This window comes from Aphis gossypii, chromosome 2, assembly GCF_020184175.1.
Source record: "Aphis gossypii isolate Hap1 chromosome 2, ASM2018417v2, whole genome shotgun sequence".
Taxonomy (NCBI): Eukaryota; Metazoa; Arthropoda; class Insecta; order Hemiptera; family Aphididae; genus Aphis; species Aphis gossypii.
This window is the reverse complement of record NC_065531.1, coordinates 13,922,771-13,950,411: the sequence shown is the minus strand read 5'-3', so window position 1 is coordinate 13,950,411 and position 27,641 is coordinate 13,922,771. Positions and strand designations below refer to the sequence as shown.

Genomic DNA, 27,641 nt, shown 5'->3' with positions numbered 1-27,641 from the left:
GTATGGAAACGCACTGAAATTTATAATAAATTAATCTATTAATGATAATGAATCATTACCAATCATTACTAATGATGTTATATTACCGGTATAAGAAAAAATATATATATATGCGCCGTATATGAAGCACGTGTAAATAACTCTAGTTGATTTTCAGAGAGCGACATCCCGAAGCTGTCCAAGCAGAATTCGCTAAGATCACACGGTAAGTTCGTTTTGTTTTTATATGTACTTATAGTATTTTATAGTTGATTTCGCAGCTGTTTAGAGTAGCAATTTCATTATATTCATCAATACCGTTAACTTTATATAGGTATGCGTTTATCTCTCGTATTTCGCAAAATAATCAAATTTTTAACCACGAGAAACAACTGTATTCACTTTCCGAAATTTTGATTAGGTGAATAACCTAGATATTAGATTTTACTATCCGATATATTAGACAACAACGATACAATTATGCATATTATTATATTATTAATTCAATTTTTGAATATCGTTATTTACTTTTTGATTCAATATAGAAAGATAAACAGTGAAAATTCATATATTTTAATGATAAATTACGTTAAACAGAAAATAATATTATTCGCCAGTCACTGACGCTATTAACCAAATACATAAGTAATTGTCATTAAAAATAGTATAAGCTATACATACACTATAGATTTTTGTTGTTTATACTCTTAATACGATTTCAAAGCCTGTACGTAAACCGTCACGATGTACATATCGTTTTTAACATCAATATTTTAGTCAAACAATTTGTCAATTTTTAAGTATCGGTGCGCTTAGCGTAAAAGCTTAGAACACTTTTTCACCACGTTTCGACTAATAAAAAAACCTATTCAGAACTTTCTCCCAAACTCAAATAGAAATTCTATAGAATAATATACAAGTGGTGTTCAAGTTGAGGAAAGGAAGAGAAAAATGCTTACATTAAACGTATTGAAGTTTAAACTTTTTATAGCCAGAAACCTATCGCGTCCCTTAACGAATAAAAAAAACATACGTTTGAACGTTTAAAATACACTAAAACGTCTGACAATTTATAGCACTGCTCTAGTATGCACTCGTGAAATCCATCGTTTTGGAAAAATACATGAATGTAAATGTATATTGTATGTGCAATGTGTGTGTTCAAACAGTGGACAGCAATTATTCGCAGTACGACGGGACGAGTAGCGGCAGCGAGACAGTTCCGTTAAACCCGACACCAGCGCGAGGTGCCGCGACCGTCAAACCGGAACACCAGACACTGTTAGACATCGACAATCCGGAACAAAATGCCAATTCGTTTGGGAAACCTTTCGAAAGCTCGGTGAGTACACGCTCCTACAAATCGTACGCCACTGCAAGTGCGTTCCTGCGGTTGTGTACTTAGCCACTATACCTACTAGAAATTGAAATTTCGATACTATTATAACGTAACGAAATATTATGCTGAGCGTAATAGTAGAAAATTGTTACTGTAATGTTACATATCAGTATATCACACTACCTGAAATATTAAATCAAATATTTTTGAAATTCTGTTTACTCACGAATTACAATTTCTCTTTTTATAGAACAGTAAATTTAAATTTAAAACAAAATAACATTTGCAAACTATTTGACGCTTCGGCAAAATTCCTTACTAATCGTTCAAGTTGCCGCACTATTTAAGACAAAAATTTTTGCTCGTTTAATAAATAAAATCTCATGACCATAGCTAATTTGTTTGTGGAATATAGAAAACCAGCCACATTTAGTTTTCTGTTTCCACACTCGCACCATTCGCGTACCATTTCAACATTTCCCGTGATTTTACGATACAAAATAATTAATAATAAATATTTCAGTACTCACATTCCAAAAAACTACTGATTTTTGAAACCGCAATTATACCCTAGCATTCGGTGTGACCGGATTTAAGAATTTCAATAGCTTCACTGTTCAAACTTTACGAGTACCTATCGTGATATCCACTTGAATGCACTTAATAATTTTTAAGTAAGACGATTACAATTTAAGGATAAAAGAAAATGACAGTCACTTAACTCGGAAGATTATGATGTGGCTTACTGTCTGTTTAATTTAAACTCGATTTTTTTTTTCATTCGAATTCCTTTGGGTTTACTGACAACGTTAGATTATTTATATTTTCATAACTTATAAGCTGATAATAATTTCTATTTGTTCTATAAAACTCAATATTTCAATAAATTGCGCACGTTAAGTTTTGTATTTTATTTCTATACCCACACAACTCAATGACTTTGGTAATAATTTTCTATCGCTTATATTTTCTTTAGTTTCCACTTTGAGTACTTTTATAAACATTATTATATTTCAATGACTTGCAAAACTAAATCAGATTTTCCAAATAAAATGATTTTGTATGACTTTGTATGGTTTTTAGTTATTATGTAGGTACTAAATTATTTATTTTACATCTTGAATCTTGATATGGTTTAATTTGTTTTGGTTTAATTTATATTTTTAGTTGGGCAAACTAAATAAGTTTACGATTGAATAACCAAAAATTTGGTGAAGATTTTCAGCTTATCCAGACCAAAACAGTTTTAACTTTATTATTATTATTATTATTTTTTTTTTTTTGATTAGTTTTAATCATTGATTCAACAGTAAATTTTTCAAAAATTCAACAAAATGTGAAAAAATCAAAAAACTTACTTAATAAATCAGCGGTTGTACACAAATTTTCTAAAATGTTTTACAATAATAATTTTTTGAGAAATAATTTTGATTAAACTTAAATAATCCTAATCATATAATACAAGTAAAATAGTAAATGAAAGCAGAGAATAAGCTTAATTGATTATATTGATTATAATCTTCCTATGTAAAAATAAAATATTCAATATTCTAATATTTATGCCACATAGAATACCATAATAATTACTAATTACTATAATATGAACAATTGGTATTAATCAATGCCTCAATAATTAAATAAGGCGCATGATATATATTTTTAAATCATTACAAGTAACGGTTCTAAATTTATTAAAAATTGAGATAATATGAATTAAAATATTCACCAAATAAAGTAACCTTCTGTTTTTTTCTCTTTTTGCGAGTATATAGTAATTGGTTAAAATTATTATTTCTAATAATCTAAAATGATCCAAAAATAAAATAAAATAATTTCAATTTATCACGTTAATTTTTACGATAAAAAATAATAGATAAACCAACTTCCATATTTTGAGTATACTAAAAAGAGACATAAACAATAAATATATATTAAATTCGTTCGTGCTTATTTTTTGAAAAATAGATTCATTACATTATTTTATAAATTAATATACGAATATTTATTTAAAAAAAATACTTACGTTAATCAACAGAATGAAGTTCTGGAAAAATATTTGCAAAGAAATATTTTATTATAATAAAAAGTAAAACATAAATAATAATAAAAAAAAATTATGAGCTGATACACCTAATATTATATTAGAAGGAAATAATATAAATTTCATGATAATTAAAATTGTTAAAATATTACTTTAATTTATACATTGAACATTAAAAATAATATAAATATAGTGATCAAAATATATGCAAATTGGGCGTTGTTAAAATTCAGTATGTACTTAATATTCATATATTTATACATAAATTTATTTAATAAGGATAGAATAGTTCATTCGAATAGAATAATTGCTCAAACGATAAACACCACAAAAATAAATCAACAAACTTAAACAAATCATTAAGTTCAAAGTCTGTATTGTTTATTATTATTTTAACAACAAATTGGATCTTTCTTTGATAAATTATTAAACAAAAAAGACCTATGGGGATGCAAACACAAGAGTAACCTTAGAATTAATTTGAATATGATCTGTGATTTGTCTAAACTCTGTTTAATATTTATTCTCTATTGCCCTAATAAATGATAATGTACCAATATGATGGTTATATAAGTGTAATCCTGAGTTTTAATTTGCTCATTAAAATAAAAATGTAATTAAAATGTTTATTCTTTGAAGTCATAAAAAATGAAAAATGATGTCATATGATTCTGAATATACAAAGAAAACAACCTTTTTACGCTTACTGCAGATTATCTATTTAGTTTTTGTTTGGTTTTTGCGTGACTTTTTTTTTATGAATGTTTGTTTTGTTTTGTTTTGTTTTTCTTTTAGGGGAATATGACCGTGAGTTGTTTTAACGAAAAATTAGACGAAAATTTCAATGAGTTCGAATGTTGCTCTTGTAGACAAAAGGTACCATGAAAGTTGTTTAAATGAAGTTATATTAGTGATTAATTTTATTTCTAATATCAAAAGTCTAACCAAAAGTAGACTTCATACATCATAATATATATTTTTATATAGTTGCAAGTAGAATTAATAAAAACTATTCTTAGTTTTGATTACATACTATAGTGTATCGATTAGACACTAGATATATATACATGCGTTATAGCTTATATAAATAAATACAATTCCACATTTTTAGAGTTGCAATGTTTGCATATAATACAAAGAAAATAATGTTAGATAAAAAAAAATCGTGGTTTTTATTTTTTTAGTTTTTTAACTAATATTTACCGAAAAGCTAATTATTTTCACTAACAACATTTTAATACCTTTTTTGTACATTCTTATACAAAATAAACACTTTTCAATGTTTATCATTTGATCAACGGTTTAAGTGGAATATAAAATACAACAGAATAGCTATAAGTTTTAGTATTATTATTTTAACTATTATGATATTATTTAGCAGTATTTCTCAACATAATTCACGGGAACTTTTCAGGAACTTAAACATTTTGTAAAATCTTCATTTTTTGGTCACAAAAAAAAACAACATTCGTTCATAGTTTAAATTGAAAATGTTGAACATCTATTATTTCCTAAATTCTTCATTGAACCCTATAGGCATTGAATTGCGGAACCTTTAAAAATATGTTATTCGTAGTCATTGTCAAAAACTAAAGTTTTACCCAAGTTAAAAAAAACTTAGTTTAATTCTTAGACTTGGTTAAACTAGAGTTTTATAACGTATTATTCATAGGCGACATAGTCAATGGGCTGGGTTAAGTTTTTAAAAACTGTGGATTATCTTAGTTTTATTATAAACAACATTAGAGCTCTCCAAATGTCCTTATTATTACTGATTGTTGCCAATCTAAAAAAAAATAAGATATTTCTAATCATTTTTTAAAGATGCTAGTACCTTATACGTAAACTTGTCGTCTCACACATCAACGGTTGACTAACATATGTAAATCTCCATTATCGTCCTAAACCTTAAATTATAATAATATAGATACTTGAGGTACTTGAGAAAATTTGTTTTAAATTCATTAACGAACTATTACTATAAACATAATAAATAATTACTTATCCACTACATGGGCGTCCATTGGAAGGGGCAAGATAAGGCACCCCCCTTTATCCCCCCTGGACCAAAAATATTTAAGACTTGTAGCTCAATAAATATTAACATAATATTATTATTATCTTTATTACCTTACATTTGAGAATTTTTTTATTTTGACCCCCCCTAAAATGTTACTTATGGGCGCCCATGGTCCACTAGCTAAATAAAATAGTGCAATCAAAAATTGAAAGCTCAGCGAAATCGGTTTTCCGTGATTGTTAACTGCTCGAAGTAAAAAGTCACAAATTTTGTGTACGATATATTTTGCTTTCGAAAATCTATATTTTTTTCTAAATTCATTATTGATAAGTTTTTTACGAATTTCTTATATTTTCTGTTGTCTAAAATGCAAATTTCTTGAATTCCTTCTGTGTCTAACATTTTATAAATTAACAATATCCATTTTTCTTAAGTATTAAGTGCACAATTTTTTTAAATATAAATAAATTAAATTAAATTATAATAAGATAACATTGATGTTTTTCTAGTTTGTAAATCGGTGGTTTATCGTTAAACTCAGTCTATGGTCTGAGTAAAGTTTATCGTCTATGAATACTAAAAAAAAAAAGAACCTTTGTTAAACCATGACCAATTTGACTATGAATAACACGGAATTCCAGTTGGGAAACAGTTATATAGTATTATCTATTATTATACTAAAACAGCTGATAACGTAGTTATCTGATTATGCGTAGATGCCATAGTTGGACAATGATCTACATTGTGTAGATAGCAGTAGATGCAATATGTAAATCACGGACTAAGATAAAAAATATAATCTGACACAGGCGTGCGTGAGAGAGATTAAATTTAATAACACGTCATATTATCATCTCGTGGATCAAACTAATGAAAAATATTAGGTACCATATTTCGTGGTAGATGGTTACGTTTAATTATGTAAATAACATGATTGTTGTATACGTTTCACATAATTTTTCATACAATCTATTATTATGGCGATAAATTATATAGACAATTATTTTAATATTATATTGCACTAATTGTAGTGCAATGCTACAATATAACATTGTAGTATTTGTCTTGAGAGAGATGAATTTTTGGTTAGAAATACATTGTATACTTTGTTGAAGACCTATGTAAAATATTATCCACTATTTCCGTTGTTGTCTTCAACGAAAACTTTGAACACGTCGAACACCTGATATCTATTGATCACATTTCCACTAATCCTGAATATTAATAATAATACAAAAAATACCTCCAAATCATTGATCACCGTTTTTTTATCGATATAATAAAATACGTTTGCGTACCTTTTTTGAGACATACCGGTACCAACTAGAACTGTCCTGTCTTTACAACACGGTTGTAGACTCTGCAAAACATTTCGCTTACCCATCCTGTTGACCTAAATCAACGGGAAACAAATAACGTATTATAATGCATGCAATGTTAGATAATAATCATATCCGTGAACTGCGATGGCTAATAATACTAAAATTATAATATGTACGTGTAATGTAAAATTACGTTTTGCACAAGATTCCTGTTTTCGTCGTTTTGACTCATATTTTAACTTTTGCGAGGACAAAAAAAAATCACGCTGACGTCTGTAAAATTAATAAAGCAAAATAGGTACCTAAAGTTACACACAAAACACGCGTTTGCTAATAAGAATACAGTATTATTTTTGAACACAGAGATTGCGATTATCGATTTTGTACAATGTATTGCATTTCGTCATCGTTGCGTGTTATTTTAAATGATGACACAACAACATAGAACAGGGGTTGGCAAGTCCAAAGATTAAAATAATAAATAAATGAAACCCAGACGAACCCAGACGTTTTTTCAAATTTTTATGATAAATTAATTACACAATCTAATTGAGATATTATTTTGATGGTCCAGTTTTTGCTTTTCGCGGTCCGAATACGAACCGCAATCCGCCAGTTGCCAACCGTTGACATAGAGCATAGATTTTATAATATTATAATTGTATGTTTATTTAGTAATCACGGTTGTAGATAAACAACCGTGTTAGTAATTATACACTATAGACATAATATAAATATCAATGATATTATATAATATTATATTATTATGTCTATGCTATACAAACCCAAACAATAGGATCATGTTTGAAGAAAAATCGTACTTTAAAACTGTATTATTAATTTTTAATTCATACTATAAAAATTGAACTAAATCAGTTACAATAATAAATCACGTACTATCTACATACCTATATTAAAATAACAAATTCGATAACGCAACTGTACTATACAACTCACTGCCACAACAATTAGCTGTAGATACAACAATTTTATAAATCCAATAAAAATACTAACATTAATAAATAAAGTTTCGAATTTGAATACAACACCAAATATTATTATATATCTTAGTGGTTAGAATATTAAGTGCGACGATGATAAAAAAATTCAGTTTTTGTTAATTTATGCTCCTAATTCTCGCGTTTTGTTCTTTGTAGAGTTTGGTTAGTAGTTATACAATAAAAAGCTGCTAAGGCTATCCTTATCCTAGTATAATAATATTGTTTACAATGTTTAAATATGTTTTTTTTTTAAATCAACTTGATTGACACAGTTCAACCTTTAACCTTAACGATGACATGTCCAGATTCATTAATAATGGTAACATACCAGAATGATTTTGGTTAAACATCCATTTTAGTTCAATATAAATATCTTGAATTCTAAAACTAATATACAATTATTTAAAATGCATATTTACCTTTTTGTTTAAAATATTTGATTTTTCTAAGGGAGATTTCGTCAAACATCATAAACTGTACTGTCTTTTTTAAAAAATTTTAAATATTTTTCCCAGTACAGTAAATTTTAAATATTATACTCACAACTTTTCAAGTGCTTTTAAAATGATTTGCGAACTTCTATTATACACTCATGGTACATTAATAATTGTAAATTTGTAAACAATAAAATGTTACACTTAGGTATATTATAATAAACAATAGTCAATATGTTACGTTGGTATAATTCTCGTACATGAACCACACACCATCGCCACTCTGAATAGTAACCACCACAGATCTTGTCATCGTTCTTGAATAATTAACGGTACTAAATCGATAAGTCTGCGACGCATGATGTCCACCGCTTTTTATTCGGGTGCAATGACTCCATATTTTTCGGGTTGTTTTGGTGAACCAGCCACCGAGGCGCCAAAACAGAGCGCTCTTCGTTAATCGTTTTTCTAATTAAAAATTAATTTTATACTCTGCGCAGAATATGTCTTATTATGAATATTATGATTAATCTATATGTAATTCCATTTAATATATTACTTAAATATTATATGAAACAGTTCAAAGTTTATTAATGTATGAGTAACATCGATGTCGTGTCTCCGTACTATTATTAATATAGGTATACTGCACAAGAGTCATGACTCATAGCTCATAAACATGTTTGACTCGAATAATTTGGTAGGGTAGGTATCTATATTTGATTTATATGATATTGTATATAAATAAATACTTATGTCATGACATAACATGGCTCCTAACTAAACGATAAAAGTCGATTGAATTATGGCCCAAACTTAAACGTAAATATACTTATATTGCATTTAATGTAGATTGTAGGTACTATAGATACATACCACCTTTCCAAATTATTATTGAAAAATGAATTAATAGTACTTATTATATTCAATTTGAATTTATCCACTAAAGAGTGTTAATTTTTGTCTGCTAAATTCTATTGCTCGGTACGAAAATTATACTTTGGGTCTATAGTATAAAGCATACTATGTTATAATAAATTATATTATATTATTATAATAAGTGATTGCACTTATTATTTAATAATAATTAACTTAGAATTAAGTGAACTGTAACTATTTGTGATGTTAATCGTCCTTCAGAATAACTTAATCAATAAAAAGTCCGTGGATAATAAATTATATATTTTTATAGCGTGCACGAACTATTTTGATCATTAGTTATATTATATAGAACTGCATGATTTATTATTATTTATATTTTATTTTCTAGCAATCTTTGTTATATCAGTTTTATACTTACTTTATTATATTTTGATATTTTTGATGAGTATGAGGTAGTTATAGAAATGCTATAAATATTTGAAAACCATTTATTTTATTTTTTACATAGTAATAAGTTTCAACAAATATTTCATATTTTTCCGTACAATTATAATATATGTATGTTATAAAAGTTCCGTTGAATAATATGAATTCATACAAAATCATATTTATCAAAATACTTGAGTAAATAAAAATGTAGTTATTACGCACTGATAAATCAGTAATGAACGAACAAGCGAGTACTTAATACTTTTGCTGATGTATTTCTGTGAGTCATTAACTGCTAGAGAAAATGTCAACATTTTATTTATTTTTCAATCGATATTATTATTTTTAGAAATGATTTTTAATAATATAGCTAAAAATATTGTAATTGTACTTAAGGTGTCTTAATAGAAAATATATATACTTTTAAAAACGACAATTATATATATATATATATATACCTACACTGTAATAATACTATGCATCATAGTATCATACGAGTGATTTAGTGTCATCTTGTCGACAGTCAAGCTCTATTATAGTCATAATACTTTAATACTTTATGTCACTTATAGGTTACACTATATTATACTATAATATGATAGTGCTTGTGCGTATTACCTTATCTACTTGTGTACGCTGTCAGCTATATTTAGGAAAGCTGGGGCTAATTGTCACAATTTTCACTATTTCGTTTTTTTTTCAAGTGCTATTAGTCACATGTTAAAAATATCATCTTGAAATCATATGAAAAAAAGTTAAAACGACAACGTTTGCTATATAGTATATATAAATGACAAATGTAAATAATATATTCACGAAAAAATATTACTCGCAGACTTAAAATTCACTTTGTTCGTCTTGAAACTCGTTATACGACTGCAATCATCTCATAGTCGAGATAAAAATAATTATTTTCATAGAAATAATATAAAACAAACATAAATACCATCGAGTTTCATAGGTATTGACATTATGACAATTAACTCGTGTGAAAATTAGCCCTAGTCTCTTCTTTAGTAACTATATTAATGACAATCTACTTAATCGTATTTTGGCGATTACGTTTTCTAATTTTGTATTTTGTTTTTTGTTTGTTTTCGACGCTCGTGTGCGTCCGTATATGTGTTTGCATTTTTGTGGTGCGGCACTACAGGAGGTTAAGGAATACTTGGACGCAGAACACCTAACACCGTACCCGACCAGCGAACTGCGGACGCCGCTCAGCGTGGAGATGAGAACCCTCAAGGAGGCCGACGGGTCATCGTCAGGTGGCGGCCAGTGGCGTTCGCGCAACGAAGTGGGCAGCGTTGACAGCTCGGACACGTACATCAGCTGCAAGTCACAACCGTTCCATTCGCAGGGTGACTTGACAACCGAAGACCTGCACGACGCTGTTTTCGAGCAGGTCGGTCACATCCCGGCCAGTGGCGTCATCGCCACCGGTAAGGGCAGTGACGGCGGCGGCGGTGGAGTTGGCATCAACGACTCCAACCTGTACGTAAACCCTCTGGAGAGTACCGGCGGCAAAGGTGGCAAGGGGGGGCCGCCCCGGAGCTTAGGCACCTCACCGATGGATGAGTGCAAAGAGTTCTCGGGCAGGACTGCGGCAGTCGGCAGTCGGGGAAGCCTCAACGAAACGGCCAAACAGCGAAAGACGAGATTTTCGCAAGTAAGTCGTACAGCTGTTGTACCTAACCAACCTAGCTAGTATAAGAATAGTTGAGCCGAAAAAATAAGTCTTTAAGGACACGTGATATTGATATCGATACTGTTCTACAAAAATTAAAATTTTCCGTTTGTTTTCAAAAAAAAAAATATACAGGAAAATCACTACCTCAACTCTTTCGATCGATGTTTATAAGTATATGAATGTAAATTAATAATAGGAAAATCTTAGAATCCGTTATACATAGGTACCGATGACCGACAACAGTATTATTTCCAATATTGGTGGATCAAAAATAATATGTCTGCAGTGTTCGGTCTAACAGTGGGAAAAACAATTTAATGCAATAATTTTTTCCTATAACATAATATAGTTCTCAATGATAATAATTATTTTACCGCCGAGAAAATCGATCGGCATTAATATTAAATAGCAGTATTACTAGTATTAGTAATAATTGCATTAATTTATCACCACCTGCAGTACTATTCCCACCGATAAAACCGGCAGTTAACATTATTAGTAGCATGTATATATTATAATATATTAAGAGTAATTATTTTCGTTTTGAAAATTAGAGTTTCATTTGTAATATATATTATAGGCGTTGCGACGTTTAACAATGACCAGTTATTGCTTTTCATATACCTATATTATAATATATACTATGGCAATTCGACTATTTAACTACAACGCCAATATTTTACGTATTCCGTATTATACTATCGTTCCAGTATAAACAAATTTCAAATCATTATAAATCTCGAAATTGTATACAATATAATGTGCGTGGAAAATTTAATTCGTTTATTTTATTTTAATCGAAATATTAAAATAACATTAACAACAGTCTAAATGGTATAACGTAATAATTGTATCGACGTTGATTTTATTATTTTATTCAAGTCGTTAACCTGAACATCAATAATAATAAATAATAACAATATTTAGATAATGTGCAAGCATAATAATACGATATTTAGTTAAAAGATAATATAATATGTGTGGTTTTATTTTACCATTTTTGAAGCAATCAAACATAGGAGAAAGTTTATTTGGCCGATCGTCTCAAGAAAGTTTGGATGGCGTACGGAAACGACGACCTTCGTTCGGGTTGTCGTCCAAAACATTGACTAATGCTACAAGAATAATCAATCAACGTTTGTTCGCGTTACCACTAATATCTAATAAAACAGGTACTATATTATGGAAAAAAAGTTTCCGTTTATGTTATATATAAATTAAATAACGTATGCATTGTATATTTCAATTTTATATACTATTGTGTTTATTTCAACAAAATAGCTCTGCATAGGTTCATACAATTATAATAATTAATATATTAATAATTGTAAGTATTATTTTATAATTTTAGGTTAAAATTGTTTTCGTTTACAAACAATCAAAAAAAATATTATTATCTAGGTATATACCTAAGTAAGAAACATAATTATTAATGTCATCTAACAAAATTGTAATACAGATATTATTATGACTTTAAAAAGGTATATATAACTTCAAATAGATACTCAATAAATACATGAAACTAATGAAAAAATATAATTAGAGTTTGCCAATTATTACATTCTATATAAAGTAACCAATTATTATCTGTATATACCTATATAACAAAGATAATAACTATCAATGTGACATAGCTAATATCTGACATATATGGGGTAGTAAATATGTACTCGAAACTTTGATATTGTAAAATAACGTTTAAAGTTAAACAATTTAACATAATATACTACACTAACAATAACTAAAATACCTAAGCACACTGGAAGTGATAGGGACTCGTTATTGTGATTGATATACTCAATAATTTACCTTTTAAACTTTAAAATTGATTGGATGTTGAAAAATATCGTTTTATACATACATAAGACTGATACGAGTGACTGATACGATTGACCTTTACAAAAATCCAATTTGGTAACGTATACCTACGTTGTGCGTGAGTCCTTTGTACTTTCCTATAATATATACAAAAAAAACCCTTATAACAATACTATAAAAAAAATAATAAATATGCATGTTCTATGACAATTACAAAATAAAGACTTTAATAGTTTATGGTTTAAACTTCATAATGTATAACAAATATATGTTTAAATATGTAAACAATATATTATCTTGCCATCATAACAAGACATAGGTAACGATTAATTTGTTCGAAAAGTAATTCTATGTTGAAATTCAGTTAAATTTAAAATAATAGCAAGATTATATTAAAAACAAGTAAATACTTACTTTCCTTCTCAATAATGTTTTGTATTGTATTTCACGTATACTTCAAAAACTAAAAGAAAATTCAAAAATCAATACTTTGCAATGAAATTGTGATTATTTTTATTTATTGAATTTTTAACCTGAAATGAAAGTATACAACAACCGTTTTATTAAATGAGACCTTTTTACTTTAAAATATAATTTTCCCAATTATTGGGAAATTACTTTTATCATATTTATTTTATTAAAAGTCCATCGACCATTCGACCCTTAAGATTATCAAGCAAAATGTGTTATGTCTCAAGTATAAACTTGATAGGCATGTAAGAATATAATATTTTACAATTAACGAAATAATTAAAATTAAATTATTATATCGGTTGCTGAGACTTTTCTATTAGAAAAGTCTTAATAAAGTTCTTACTAGAAACAATATTATAAACACTTTGTTTAAATATCATAAATTCATGACTATCGTTGCACCATTATGAATTAATCACTTGCTCATTTAATTAAATAAAATGATTCGTTTAATTTTTCACATTACCTACTAAGGATAGATAACGTTTTCAAATTTCTTAAATGAAAAACGTTTAAAAATATTAATTTAAAAATCTACTTTACAAATCCCTACGAATTTAAGTTTTCCTTTCAGTAACATAGCACATTCTCTAATACCCACCTAAGTCACATACTTACATATACATATATTTTAATTAAAGTCATTATATTATAATACCACTGTTCCAAGTTTTTACTTTTTAGAACGTAGGTAGTAAGTACCTATTAACATATCTATCTGCCATTGCGAGTTGTGACTGACATAATGCACATTTATCCTTTATGACTTTTAACTTATAATAGGATTAAATTACAGCTCTAAACATATGTAATGTGATAACAGCCATAAATATTGGCGTAGAAACTTCATAATGTTTGGACATTACGTTAACGACCGAAGGGGATGCTGAATTTAGGGTGAGTTTGAGGAATTTAGTCTTTATACTATGTATATGATGTTATCACTATATAGCTGATGATTATCAAAATAATAGATGTATTTTACTTATTAGTTATTTATACTACCTATCTACCTACCTTATTATATTATACTATTTATATACTATCTATCTATCTACACATAAAATAAAGTAATATTATAATGTATGTATATAGTGACTATTATAGTGCATAATATTATTATATAATATACAGTATAATATAAATTAAAAATCTAAACAATTATAGTGGATGATTTAAAACAACGATATCATTATTCAATGATTCTTTTATTCTTAATGTTTGTTAAATAGTAAATACACAATTACCAAAACACTTACTGTTTTCATTGCTTGTTAAACTTTTACGTATACGTTAGTAATAATAAACTTAGACTTCACCCTATGGGGCCATGTCTATACCCAATGATACCATTATATAACATTTGCTTTATAAAATAAACGAATTTTAAAGCAAATTTGTATAGACTGTAGTCAATTTTTTAAATATTATTACTATATGATTGACAGTAATAAAAATGTAATCGTAACGATTTTCTGATATTTTGTCGTCAAAATCGTTGCGAATACATTTGGTAGGTATAAGTGTATAATATTAATATAATATATTACCGACATCATTATGTCGGTATACATATTTACAATCATATATTAACTATAGATTTAAAAGTAGGTATTAATTTTAGTATTATATTATATTTAATATTTATATATAGATAAGTAGGATCTTGAAATAATTGAGATCGTTATGGAGAAGAGTGGTATTTTAGATATTATATACCTATTTTATTTTATCAATAGTTGTAATGCATCTTCTAGGTTTCTCGATTTTAGATATTTATAAAACGTTTATAATTATTAACAGACGTATGCGCACAAAGGCGTATTTCGAATATTTTATTCAAGAATAATGTTGTACAGGGACGGACTCTCACAGAATCATAAATATTTTTGCTCCTTCACTCCCTTTCCCACTGCTTAGTCAACCAATAAGATTAAAATATTTCTTACAGAAAATTATAAACACAAATAATATGAAATAATTCCACAGTAAGCAATCATCTCTTCTATCATCCGCCCCGGTGTACGGCCTAAACTTAAACATAATATACGTCAGTGCGACATACGTCTTGTGTATATCTTGTACATTGTACTCTAGTAAAAGTGTATAGGTACACATTATATAAATATAGCTACATGTGTACAACAATTTAAACTTAGCATAAGCCATTTAAATCTTTTAGTTTTGTGCTGAATTATATAATTTATAATAAGCAACCGCCATCCGTAACTATATATGCACATTAGTAGGCGCAACCGGACCAATATTTTTGGGGTGCGTAAGTTGTGAAAAGCTCGTGGACTACAACACTTTGGTAGGTTTACCTCCACGCCATTTTCCCTACTCTTTTTACAATTTTTATAATAACATAATTTGTTCAAATTTATATTTATGCATACGTTATATAATAACGTACAATCTATATTTAAATGCAAATAATATTCAAAAACCGAATTCAACTTTTACAACTATTTTAATATTTATTATAATTTGTCTTGAAAGTATACTATTATATTTATATAACATGTATTAGCTTTTAAAATTACTTAGAATATAATATATCTCTTTAAATTTAATGTTTATAAATTGGTGAATTATTGCAATGGCATCGTTCATAGCCTGCAATATATACAGCTACAGAGAGTAATAAAGTATATTACTCTAAAAATAATATACAAATTATCGGTAATACTTATTGAACAACGATAAAATCGTAGGAGAAAAAGGCTTTGATTTTTTGGGAATGCATACGTTCTCCCGATACCCCTACCCCCAGTTGCGCCCACAATGTGCATATTACGTGTATAGATAATGATGACGAAAACATTACTCGGGTCAACGTTCTCCGCATAATTATATATAGTATAAATTATGTATTGTTATAATTTCACTGGTTATTGCAGGGAAAAGCGGTAAGTCCACGCCGTCGGTGTCGACCGAATCGATAAATCGTTCTCCAGAACCGCATCGAAGGTCAAAATCGATACTGAAACGACACCAGAACCAAGGGTCGTCACAGGCGACTCAAGACTCTTTATCCGGCAACCACGCGAGAATAGGCATCCGGCGGACAGCACACGTGGACCCGGAAACGGAAAAGCTCATACCAGACAATCTATCGGACTGTTCGCCGGGCAAGAGCCCGATGTCCCCGCAGCAGCAACAGCAGCAGCAGCAGCATCAACCACCTCAACAGCAGCAGCAGCAACCGTCGCCACTGCCGCTGCCGTTGCCGTTGCCACTTCCGCAGCCTGTACATCCGCAACAGTCACGACACAACAACAACCTCCACCACCTACAGCAGCAGCAACAGCAACAACATCAAAACCACCATCGCCACATCAACAACAACCACCACAACAACAACAATAACGGGCGGACTACCGGTGGCGGCGGCGGCGCGGGCGGAAGAGCACCCGTCGAAGTGGCACTGCTGCAGGACCTTCTCGAGGATTCGGGTGGACCGATATTCATTTGTCCGCCACCGCCGCCCATGAACGACAACACCGACAAGAGGTACTCGTAGCCGTCGCACTACGTGGTACTTATGTATACGTATATTATATATGATATATATTATATTTGTGAAATCGTTTACTACCACTCGCAAGCAAAATTCGCAGACGCACGCGCGTAGAATACGTATAATATATTATTATACATAATACGAAGACAATAATATAATAATATAATATAATATAATAAAATATATGACAACAACTCGCTCGCCATTAAGCTACCTATACGTAGTGTATACTAGTAATATTATATATATATATATATATTTTATTATATTATGATATATAATATATGTGTACAGTCGTCAAGTGCCGCTGCCGGCGAAACAAGCGTACATTACATTATGATGCGCATCCTGTAATTATTATATTAGCCAACGAATTGCAAGAACGCCACCGCCGTCCTGGCTGGGATATCTCCAATATTATAGTGGTCGTGCCTTTGGACGGCGTTTTATTTTAACGATACATTTTACGTACAATATATAATATATATATATAATAATAATAATAATAATAACGATTTGTATACGATCGCGAGAACAACGTACTTATAATATGTACTACTATGCATACTATAAAGTACTATAATATATATATATATTTGTAATGTATGTATGGCGTTGTATAATGTATATGTAGATTTTTAACTAAATGCAACTCTCGTTTTTTTAAGAGAAATTTTCAAATTTAAATCATATATATATGAGAAATGCTCATTTTATCATCATCATTAGATTGTAATAATTATATATATATATTTTAGTCTCGAAGTAAGTGAAGAAAACGAAATGTAATCATTTACCGTAGTATATACGTAGATATTTGTAAAGGACGCTTCTTTTTAGGCTTCCTATTGGTCAACTCTGTTATTTAAATCGTCGCTATCATTCATCATCAACGTAATCATTATCGCATCATCATCACCATCAAAATCATCATCGTCGTCGTCATTACAATATGTTATGTACGTGGTGTACAATATTTTCATGTCGAAACGATTGTTTAGTTCCATAAATCGGCATACGCATCGTCGTGTTAACCCGAATATACAACCCGTTTCACGTTCAAAATATACGTTGCCAAATTATAACAATCTATCAAAAAAAAAAAAAAAAAATTTCAACTATTATACAATGTTACTGTTTTGTTAAGAAAAAAAAATCAAAATGAAAAAAAAAATTCTTCGGGTCAATTTTCTTTCCTAAATATTTCTTATATAATATATAACAAATAATCAAACGTTACCTACCTGTAATTTGATTTTTTTTTTTTTTAATAATAAAAATTAAAGACTGGGAAGCAAATGATGAATTATTCATTATAACATTAACAGGAAATTAAGCATGCATTTTGCACTGGCCTTTTATAATTATATTTTAATTTTATTATATATATATTATTATTATTGATAATTATACTTTATACCCACTTGGCACAGAAAAAATTTTATCGCTACGCAAAATTAATTTTTAACGCGATCTCAATTTGATATATCGACGGTAGATAATTAAAAATGTATAATGATATTTTGTGAAAGTATTTTAGAAAGAAAGCAATATTGTAGTTAAATATAATTGCGTAGTAGACTTAATCATGTAATTTTAATTGGATTTAAAAACGAAAACATTGTATACGTACCAATCGATATAGGTACGCAAAAATTGTAATGTGCATTGAGCACAAATTTTTTATAGTTCGGTCGAAACGAGTATTTTATTAGTATAGAAGTACATAATATTAATACATGAACAAAATTATAGTTTCCATTTTTTAATTCGCCTGTGATTTATCTTTTGTTAAGTTTATAAAATATGTGTATGTATATGTGCAACAATATACATAACAATGTTATTGAGCATTTTGTTTTTGGTCTTTTATCCTTTCTTTATTTATTATTATTTAAAAATTAATATTGAGTACAGAAAATGTTTGTACCGGTTAATTATTATGTGTAGTTCCTCTCTTTAATTGGCTAAAAGTAGATGTCTGGTGAAGCTGGTTAAAATAAAAATATATTAAAAAATAATAAACCAATTTAAACAATGGAAATTGTTTTAAAGTCAATCTATGTATTTACTATATAGAAAATATAATTACTTTATTTTACCAAATATTTAAAGATTTATACTTGATTTAGTAGGTTGACACTTGAAAGTAAAGTATCTAAAATTGTATGATGTTATTTGATTAACTTTTTATTACATGTTAAATTGTACACCAACAACTTAAACTCATATGATGCCACTTATAACACTAAATATTATATTGTTGGAAATATTTAATATAGCTTAACTATTTTAATATCCACACCACTAATAAATTATATCATTTAAAATTATACATTGCTAAATGTATTTTACTTTAATATATTCTATAAATTAATGAAAAACATCATATAATATATCTTAAACCGTTTTATCCTCATCGATTGCAAAATGTTTAATAATAATGGATTTTATATTTAAGTATTAGACTATGATATTAGTATGTATAATCAATAATTATTACCAATTTATTTAATTGCAGTCTATTTTAATAAAAAAAAATCATGATGTATTACAAAAAATATATTTCAAAAAAGAAAATCCACTTTAAAAATATTATTACATTTAATATTTAAACATAGGCAAATATTATTGGAATGTAAAAAAATATATTAATTTGATTTGTGCTTATACTATAAATACAAAAATAAGTTTTAAAAAAATGATCAAGTACTCTCCGAACACTCACAAATTTATCACAGTTATGTAAACAATTAATAATCTAAATTAATCCTAATGGCCCATTTAAATTGGAATAATTCAAAACTAAATAAAAATAATTCTACAGGACGGAACAATATTCAGTGATGTTTAAGTACACAAAAAAGGAAAATGTATAAAAAAAAATTATAGAAATTTACAAAATAAAAAACTACTTAAAAAAATGTAAATATTACATTTCAATAAAAAAGTTATTAATACTTTATCCTCCAAAAATTTCATAAATTAAAGGCAGTTAAAACATTAAAAAATTATACAACATTTTCGCCTTGTTTTTAATGGATCACCAACAATCACATCCTCAGTATCACCAGCAAATCTATTAAATGCAGCTCCCGAATCAGACGGCAAATCTGCATTATTAGAAAGAAGACCAGCTGCTGCACGAGTTTGTGCTCGTTGTTTCTTCAACTCAGCTAAAGTACCTGCATTGATAGTTACCGAAACATGTATATTTATTTTACCATCGCTTTCTGTAGTATAACAAGTTTCAGCAGCTGGACCAACATCAACAGATTCCAACTGTGACTTTTCATCAGTAACGTCTTCACCTTCAGGCTCTCGACGTTCTGTAGTAGGAATTATTGAAGGAACAGGAATAGGTACTGGGACAAATGAATCAATTGATGAATCTCCTTCTAAATCACTAGTGATACGCTCATTAGCCAAGAACTTTTTTGCAAACTAAAATAAAAAAAAAAAATTAATTTTTATGAAAATCAACTGCGAAGACATCTAATCAGCATGTATTGTCTCAGTCTTACAATTACTAACATAACAAATTCACATCTAGCAATATTCATTTAGCTTCATTAGTTTTAAAATTATAGTGATTTTACTAATAATTTAACATAAAAGTAACATCACTTTCTTTGATTTATTGGAGTTATTTTTTTCAATATTTTAGTAAAGCAAGTAATAAATGTGTAAAATACTACAATTTAAAAATGTTCATAACTTGCGTCAAAATTAAACTATCAAAAATAAAATACAATGAACGATTGAACAAATCGCAATAAATGCTTTACTTTTAAGTTCAATAATAGACCAACTTACTGAATTATTAAAGCTAAACCAAGAACTACTAAAAATAAATTTGGTATGTTACAACCGAACAAAACTGTAACAACACATCAAGGTGAGAAATGTCCTCTTAACACATTATAACATTTTTATATCAACATATAATTGTACTTACATTCTGAGCTTCAACCCTTAACCTAGCTTCTTCTACTGCATCCTTCTTAGATGTCAACGTTTTTTCTCTAATAGATGTTCTTCGAACCGATTGAGCTCTTGTGTTATTTGATTGTGTACGTCGTACTCTTCTTCTCTGAGCTTCTTTTTTGGTTTCTTGTTCATTACGTAATTGTAATATACGATCACGTAAATCTGGATCTTCACAAATGTCTGCCGGTGTTTCATCATTTTTTGTCTTAGCATTTAGATCAGCGCCATTTTGAACCAATATTTCCAATACTTCCAACTAATTACAAGTGTAAAATTAAACATATATTATTAGCTATTTTACTAACTCATTTACACAAGAATTGTTCAGTAATCACTAATCTTAGAAAAATTTAATAATTTGTTTATTTATATGGCAAATAGGTAAACAATAAAATAATATTACTAAGATTAATTGAACTATGTCAACAAAAAACAAATACAGAAATAAACAATAATAATAATAATATCGACAATTAAAATAAATTGAAATTATTTAACAATTTTATGGATGCAAAATATTCACTTAATACGCTAGATATAATGTATTTTGTGTAGCCGCAGTTTAAACAAAGATAAATATTAGAGTACAACCTCCTTATACCAAAATTTTTTAGAACCAACTTATTGTTCAGTACTAAAGGTACATCCTTTATAGGAACGATTAAAATATAAATGGAATATAAGTTACAGAATTGTTATTTTCCATTGTAAGGAGATTTCTATCCGTTTTTCAGTATATAAAAGTGTTATTGTTGTACCATAATTCATTATAATATTATAAAAATTAATGATTCTAACTTAGTTACAGTAAAAATACTCAGTGATCTGGTTAATAATTTAGAATGAATGATCTAAATATTTCATTCATAAAGAAAAACTATACTTACATGACCCCAACAAGCAGCCGCATGAACAGGTTGCCATTCATCAGAATCTTTAACATCAGTTGCAACGTGGTTATCTAATAAGTATTCAACAACTTTTAAATAACCATTGGCAGCAGCAATATGTAACTAAAATATAATGAAATATTTAATTATGTTCATAAAATAAAATAAAAATAGGTACACAATATATATTACAGGTGTAGCTCCTTGATGATCATATGATTCTAGTAAATAACTTTGATTATTTTCAACAGCTTGCTGGAGTTCTTGTAACATTCGATGTTCTGTAGTAGAACGTGTGTTATCAATCAATTGTTGTGTTACACCTCTTCTAGCCATTTCACTCTCAATAAGATCTAATGCCGCTTCATCTTCACAGATATCATATGGCATATTACCATCAGCATTCACAGAAAGTAAATTAGCACCCCTAAAAATAAATTATTAAAATAAACAGCGAAACAAAGCATAAAAAAAAAAAATTAGAGTAACATACTTATCAATAAGATATTTAATTAGGTGTAAATGAGCACAAGTGGCTGCTGCATGTAATGGAGTCCATTTTTCGCTATCTTCTGCGTTAACGTTAGCACCAAACTCTACTAAGAGTTTCATCATTTGTTCATTATCATCAATACAACACTAAAAATATTAAAAAATATTAATTAAATTAATAACAATACATAATTGTATTTTAGTTGTTTTAAAAAAAAATTTAGAAATTCTAGACTAAAGCTTATTTAGCTAGTTGTATTGATACCCCCATACTATAAATAAAACATTTAAAACAGCTTTACTATTTAATTTTATACATTATTTTGATAAATAAAAATCTCTAAGTATTTAACAATGTGAATAAAATGGCAAATTCATAAATTTATAGGTATACCTAGTAGATTTATGAAAATACAATAATAAATAATAATATTACGTACTGCCCTTGTACCAATTACACATCAATAGACAACAGTTATAATTAATTTGAGAATTATATCAATTTCAATGGAAATGTAATCAGATAAATACAGTGGCATGTTGAACTAATTTTTGGTGAAGAGCAAAAATGTTGTATACAATAAGTACCCACCCCCAACGCCCCTTTAACAATCTAATGGTACTTAATATACATCAACAAACAACTTTTAGCTTTAAAAAATGTATATATTTGTAGAGGTATTCGTATAATTGAGTATATACCTTACTTAATTAGTTTATTTAAATACAACCAACATGATTTTATGCTGAAAGTTACAAAAATAAGACACATATTTGTATTCATATTTCATAGTATATTTCTATAATAAACTTAGGTATTTTGAGGTAGGGAAAACCATCCAACCCCAGAAATTTTAAAGGAACAATTGCTCCAAATCCCTATGCAATTCCACTAAGATAATTTACATATTACTTCATAATAAATTTTAATTTTATTATTTTCATTTAACATTTATAAAAATATATATAATTACCAAAAGAGGATATGTTTTAGATATATTTATAAGTATATTTCCTATGTTTATAAATTAACCTATGTCAAGTAATATGGACTATTATAATAACAATTGTCATAGGTTAAACACACATATATTTAATGTAGAATTTTATTTGTCAGTCAAGACTCAAAACTCAACTTCCAATTTGATATGATCCATTAACAAAGTTTAATAAGTATTTTTAAATGTTTGAGTGAAAAATGTATTAGGTAGTTATTAATTTATTGTGCAGTATGTTCCAAAAGTTCCTTATCAACCTTAGTGGTAAATTAATATTTTTAAATGTGGTGGTTTTTACAACAATTAGTAAGAAAATTCTAATTGCATAGCATGTTTCAAAAAAAAAAAAAAAATACATTTAATGCAATTTAGTTTTTTAAATTTTCAAAATAGCCATTATTTTGATCATATAGTTTTAAGAAAAAATGTTAGAATGTTAAAACTCAATGGAAATCAACAGAGTTTAAGTAAATTAAAAAAATTCATAAAAATAATAATTAATAACTATTTTAGCTAACAAAACACAAATTGCATGCAAAATGCAATATCTCCATATATTGGATCCTGGCCTATTCTATGTAGTGTCCACAGAAACTATTGCTTTATTTTATTTTTGTTTTGACTTCCTATGAACAAACAATTTCCTTCCTCCACCCTCCAAGCTTCAATAATACTCAGATAATTTTGGATACAACTACATTTTCAAAAATGTTAATAATGAAGCCAACATTTTTCAACATTTTTCTTTGGTCAATTTAACCTATTTTGCTCATTGACATAACATAAGTGTTAAAATTAAGTTAAGAAAATAAGAAATTTGATGAATTAATAACGATAGGTATTAAATTATTAAATCATAAGCTACCTAATAATTACATGATTTGGTTGATTTTTATTTGATTAAAAAAAAAAAAAACTGAATGAACTATATAAAACTGTTATGATCAAAAATAGCTAGAGTGAAAATTTAAAAACTGAATTAAATTGAATTTTTAAACATGCCTTTTAGTCAGAATTGTTTAACTAATTGTTGTAAAAAATCGGCATTTAAATATATTGATTTACCTTGGAGATACTAACAGTGATACTTTTAGAACATACAAAATATCAGTGATTTTATACTTTTTAATTCACTTAAATCGTACAAGTATTGGGGATTCCAAAATATTATTACTGAAACAGAGATAATAGTGAGTTGTTTCATTTTAATTGACTTGAAAAAATGATAAGAGTAAAAACACGCTATGTTGGTTTTTTAAATTAATAATTTTTTTCTAAATTTGTAATATAGCCTTATATATAGGTATGTATAAATTGTAATAATTTTAATAACTTTTACTTTAGAATTTATATTACAACAGTTATTTACCTGATGCAAAGCAGTAAGTCCATCTTCATTTGTAGCATCAGGACTGACCCCTTTGGTCAAAAGTCTTTTTACTGAAAACATTTGCAACTTTCAACTCTTAATCTGTATCAATTTAATTTATAATAATTTAGTTATGTCATACCTTCTTCAATATCGTTTCTAGAAGCAGCTTCCAACAACATTACATTGTCACTGAAATATATATGTCTATTGTTGCGAGGTGGAGATAACCGTCGTCGTTCGCGATCTTTTTGGGCCCATAGTCGTAGTTGTTGAACCCGGCGCCGTCTAGCTAGGGCCAACCTATCTGCTGTAGGCATCCGCTCCAAATGAGACATTTCTAACACCAACTCGGCGTGATCCATTCTGCTCTAACGAATTAAGAACCAACAAATTCGAGCGATTTCTATCTAAGAAAAGTTAAGAGCCGACTGTCCGGTGACACCATTTCACTGTCACCGGTTTGATTTGCATAGTTGAAATGTCCATTATCGTACACGGTCGTGTTTCTCAAACTCGGTCGTAAAAAAACTGTAAAACTCAATATTCAAAGTTAAAAATTCTAAATTATACGGTACACATTATTCTGAAAAATATCCAACGAGATGAGATTCTTAAATCCTAACTAAACGACTAAACCTAAAATTAACTATTAACTATTAAAATGTATAAAGAATAATAAAAAAAAATACCGTTGTTTTTGTTATCACGTGTGTGTTATCAACTATAATTTTCACAGTCGTGGTTCAGCCACAGAATCTATTCTGTGGTTCAGCAGCAAGTTCACAACAGGTTTTAACAACGGTTGGTAATAATTTTCGTTTATCATATCTCGATTCCTTATCATTTTTCGGACAACTGCCAGCATAGATAATATACATTATCAGCTATGGAGGGATATTATCGTTTTGTAAGCAAATTGGAACATAGAAACGTAAATAAGTACGAAATTTTATAGTATGGTTGTGTATTAGTATCAAGTGGAGTGTAAATTTTGAATTACGAAAACGAAAATCGTCTCCGATGAGTCCTTTTCTACATCGTGTTCCCATCACAAAGTAGATCTACCTTCTAAGACGTGAGTCCGTGACTAATATCACAAAATATAAAAAACAATTTATCTAAAACCATTAAGCGGCATTTTTAGGTTAAAAACAATTCAAGTTTGTTATCCGTTTGTTTTTGGAAAAAGTATTATTAAAAACGTAAGTATATTTAAGTACATATTAATAGTTATATTTCTAATGTGTCGAAATGCGCGTGCCATTGTGTTGTTTGCACTAGAGTTGCGATGAGTACATTAAAACTGTAAACACAAATGCATGTGACTAACTGTTGTGTTAAGTCGATATGGTTTTAAAATAAATTGAATTAAGTATATAATAATATAGTGCTGTACGTGACACTAACCCCAATATTATTGACTACTGTTCATGTAAATTTCAATACAATACTGAATAGTTGAATTTTAACAATTTTCTTTGGCCCTCTTGATTTATAATTATAATAAGTTTTTTTATGAAATTTCCTTAATTTAAGTATTGTTGATTTGGTAAAACAAAAATTATGTAATGTAGACAGCATTAAGTATTTTTAATGCAAATTTAAATATTTAACAATTCTATAATAAAGCAATTTTGTCTAATTTCTGTTAAAAAAAATTCTATAAACCTTTTGATAGGAATTAAATTTAAAAAATGTGAATTTTATTACTTAAAATTTAGAAGTTAGAAAATATTTTAATGCTCGACTTTATTTGTATACAGGATTCTGATTGTGAATATATTATAATACAATAATGGCAGTCCGAGCACAGTTTGAAAACAACAACGAAATAGGGGTATTCAGCAAGTTGACAAATTCCTATTGTTTGGTTGGGATTGGAGCTTCAGAAACATTTTATAGTGTATTTGAATCAGAATTATCTGATATTATACCAGTTATTCACGCATCTGTTGCTGGATGTCGTATTGTCGGCCGTATGACAGTTGGCAATAAAAACGGGTTACTATTGCCTAATTCTACTACTGACACTGAATTACAACACATACGCAACTCATTGCCCGATAATGTCAAAGTACAGCGTGTGGAAGAACGTTTATCTGCTCTTGGAAATGTAATGGTGTGTAATGACTACGTAGCTCTAGTTCATCCTGATTTAGACAAGGATACAGAAGAGATACTTTCAGATACCTTAAATGTTGAAGTGTACAGACAAACTGTGGCCTCCAACTGTTTAGTAGGTTCATACTGTGCTATATCTAATCAAGGAGGATTAGTACATCCTAAAACCACAGTAGAAGATCTTGATGAATTGTCTGGTCTGATTCAAGTTCCCCTTGTAGCCGGAACAGTAAACCGTGGTTCAGATGTTATAGGTGCTGGAATGGTAGTAAACGATTGGTGTGCTGTTTGTGGTACAGATACTACATCAACAGAAATTTCTGTCATCGATAGTATATTTAAATTAGATCCAGATGGTGTACACAAAATGAAAAAACTTAAAGGTCCACTTATCGATAGTATTAAGGCTTCATAATCATTAATAATATTAAAATACACTTTATGTTTATACTATTTATATTATCAATATACTTTACAATAAAAAAAAAATAAAACTGTTAACATTGTATAAATTATTTTTTACATACTAAAAATATACAAACCATTCCTTTTTAGTAATCATTTATAAATTTAGTCAATTTATGCAAGTGCTACAAATAATCTATAGTAACCTATGTTTAAAATAAGTAATTGCGTCAATATCATTATAACGTATGTCATATAAAAATGAATAAAAACTGATGTAAGAAAAGTATCTTGGGTCATCCATGTTATAAGTTATAATATAAAAGATACTACCTATGGCTACTTTTTATGTTATCCATTAAAAATATGTTTAAGTTAAATGAATGTATTATTTCATAGGAGTATGTATCTATATTCT

General features: G+C 28.2%; 3 protein-coding genes and 1 long non-coding RNA gene across 6 annotated transcripts in view; 2 read left to right on the top strand and 2 right to left on the bottom strand.

Annotated features, from left to right (window-relative positions):
- LOC114127792 (potassium voltage-gated channel protein Shab) overlaps nt 1-18,808 on the top strand; it is a 51,494-nt gene extending 32,686 nt beyond the window's left edge. The window contains exons 5-11 of one of the 3 annotated variants that reach the window (XM_050202107.1): nt 158-205; nt 1,149-1,321; nt 4,155-4,235; nt 10,601-11,116; nt 12,144-12,309; nt 14,226-14,326; nt 16,333-16,481. In XM_050202107.1, the coding sequence (XP_050058064.1) occupies nt 158-205; nt 1,149-1,321; nt 4,155-4,235; nt 10,601-11,116; nt 12,144-12,309; nt 14,226-14,281 (1,040 nt within the window). In that variant the 3' untranslated portion in view covers nt 14,282-14,326; nt 16,333-16,481. Of the gene's footprint in view, nt 1-157; nt 206-1,148; nt 1,322-4,154; nt 4,236-10,600; nt 11,117-12,143; nt 12,310-14,225; nt 14,327-16,332 lie in introns of all 3 variants that reach the window. The other 2 variants (XM_050202105.1, XM_050202106.1) reach the window with 2 other exon arrangements.
- LOC126550476 (uncharacterized) lies at nt 6,456-7,010 on the bottom strand. Its single transcript, XR_007604595.1, has 3 exons — nt 6,895-7,010; nt 6,678-6,772; nt 6,456-6,593 (listed from the first exon to the last, which is right to left on the bottom strand). It is a non-coding gene; the product is annotated as an uncharacterized LOC126550476 (long non-coding RNA).
- Nucleotides 18,809-19,502: 694 nt separating the features above from the next.
- LOC114133054 (protein phosphatase 1 regulatory subunit 16A) lies at nt 19,503-25,409 on the bottom strand. The gene is made up of 7 exons (XM_050201536.1): nt 24,837-25,409; nt 24,695-24,765; nt 22,329-22,474; nt 22,028-22,262; nt 21,833-21,958; nt 20,914-21,201; nt 19,503-20,399 (listed from the first exon to the last, which is right to left on the bottom strand). Exons 1-7 carry the CDS (start codon nt 25,057-25,059, stop codon nt 19,959-19,961), a joined length of 1,530 nt encoding a protein of 509 aa, XP_050057493.1. The 5' UTR covers nt 25,060-25,409; the 3' UTR covers nt 19,503-19,958.
- A 295-nt stretch (nt 25,410-25,704) lies between these two features.
- LOC126550303 (eukaryotic translation initiation factor 6-like) lies at nt 25,705-27,319 on the top strand. Its single transcript, XM_050201541.1, has 2 exons — nt 25,705-25,899; nt 26,461-27,319. Exon 2 carries the CDS (start codon nt 26,493-26,495, stop codon nt 27,231-27,233), a length of 741 nt encoding a protein of 246 aa, XP_050057498.1. The 5' UTR covers nt 25,705-25,899; nt 26,461-26,492; the 3' UTR covers nt 27,234-27,319.
- The last annotated feature ends 322 nt before the right edge of the window (nt 27,320-27,641 follow it).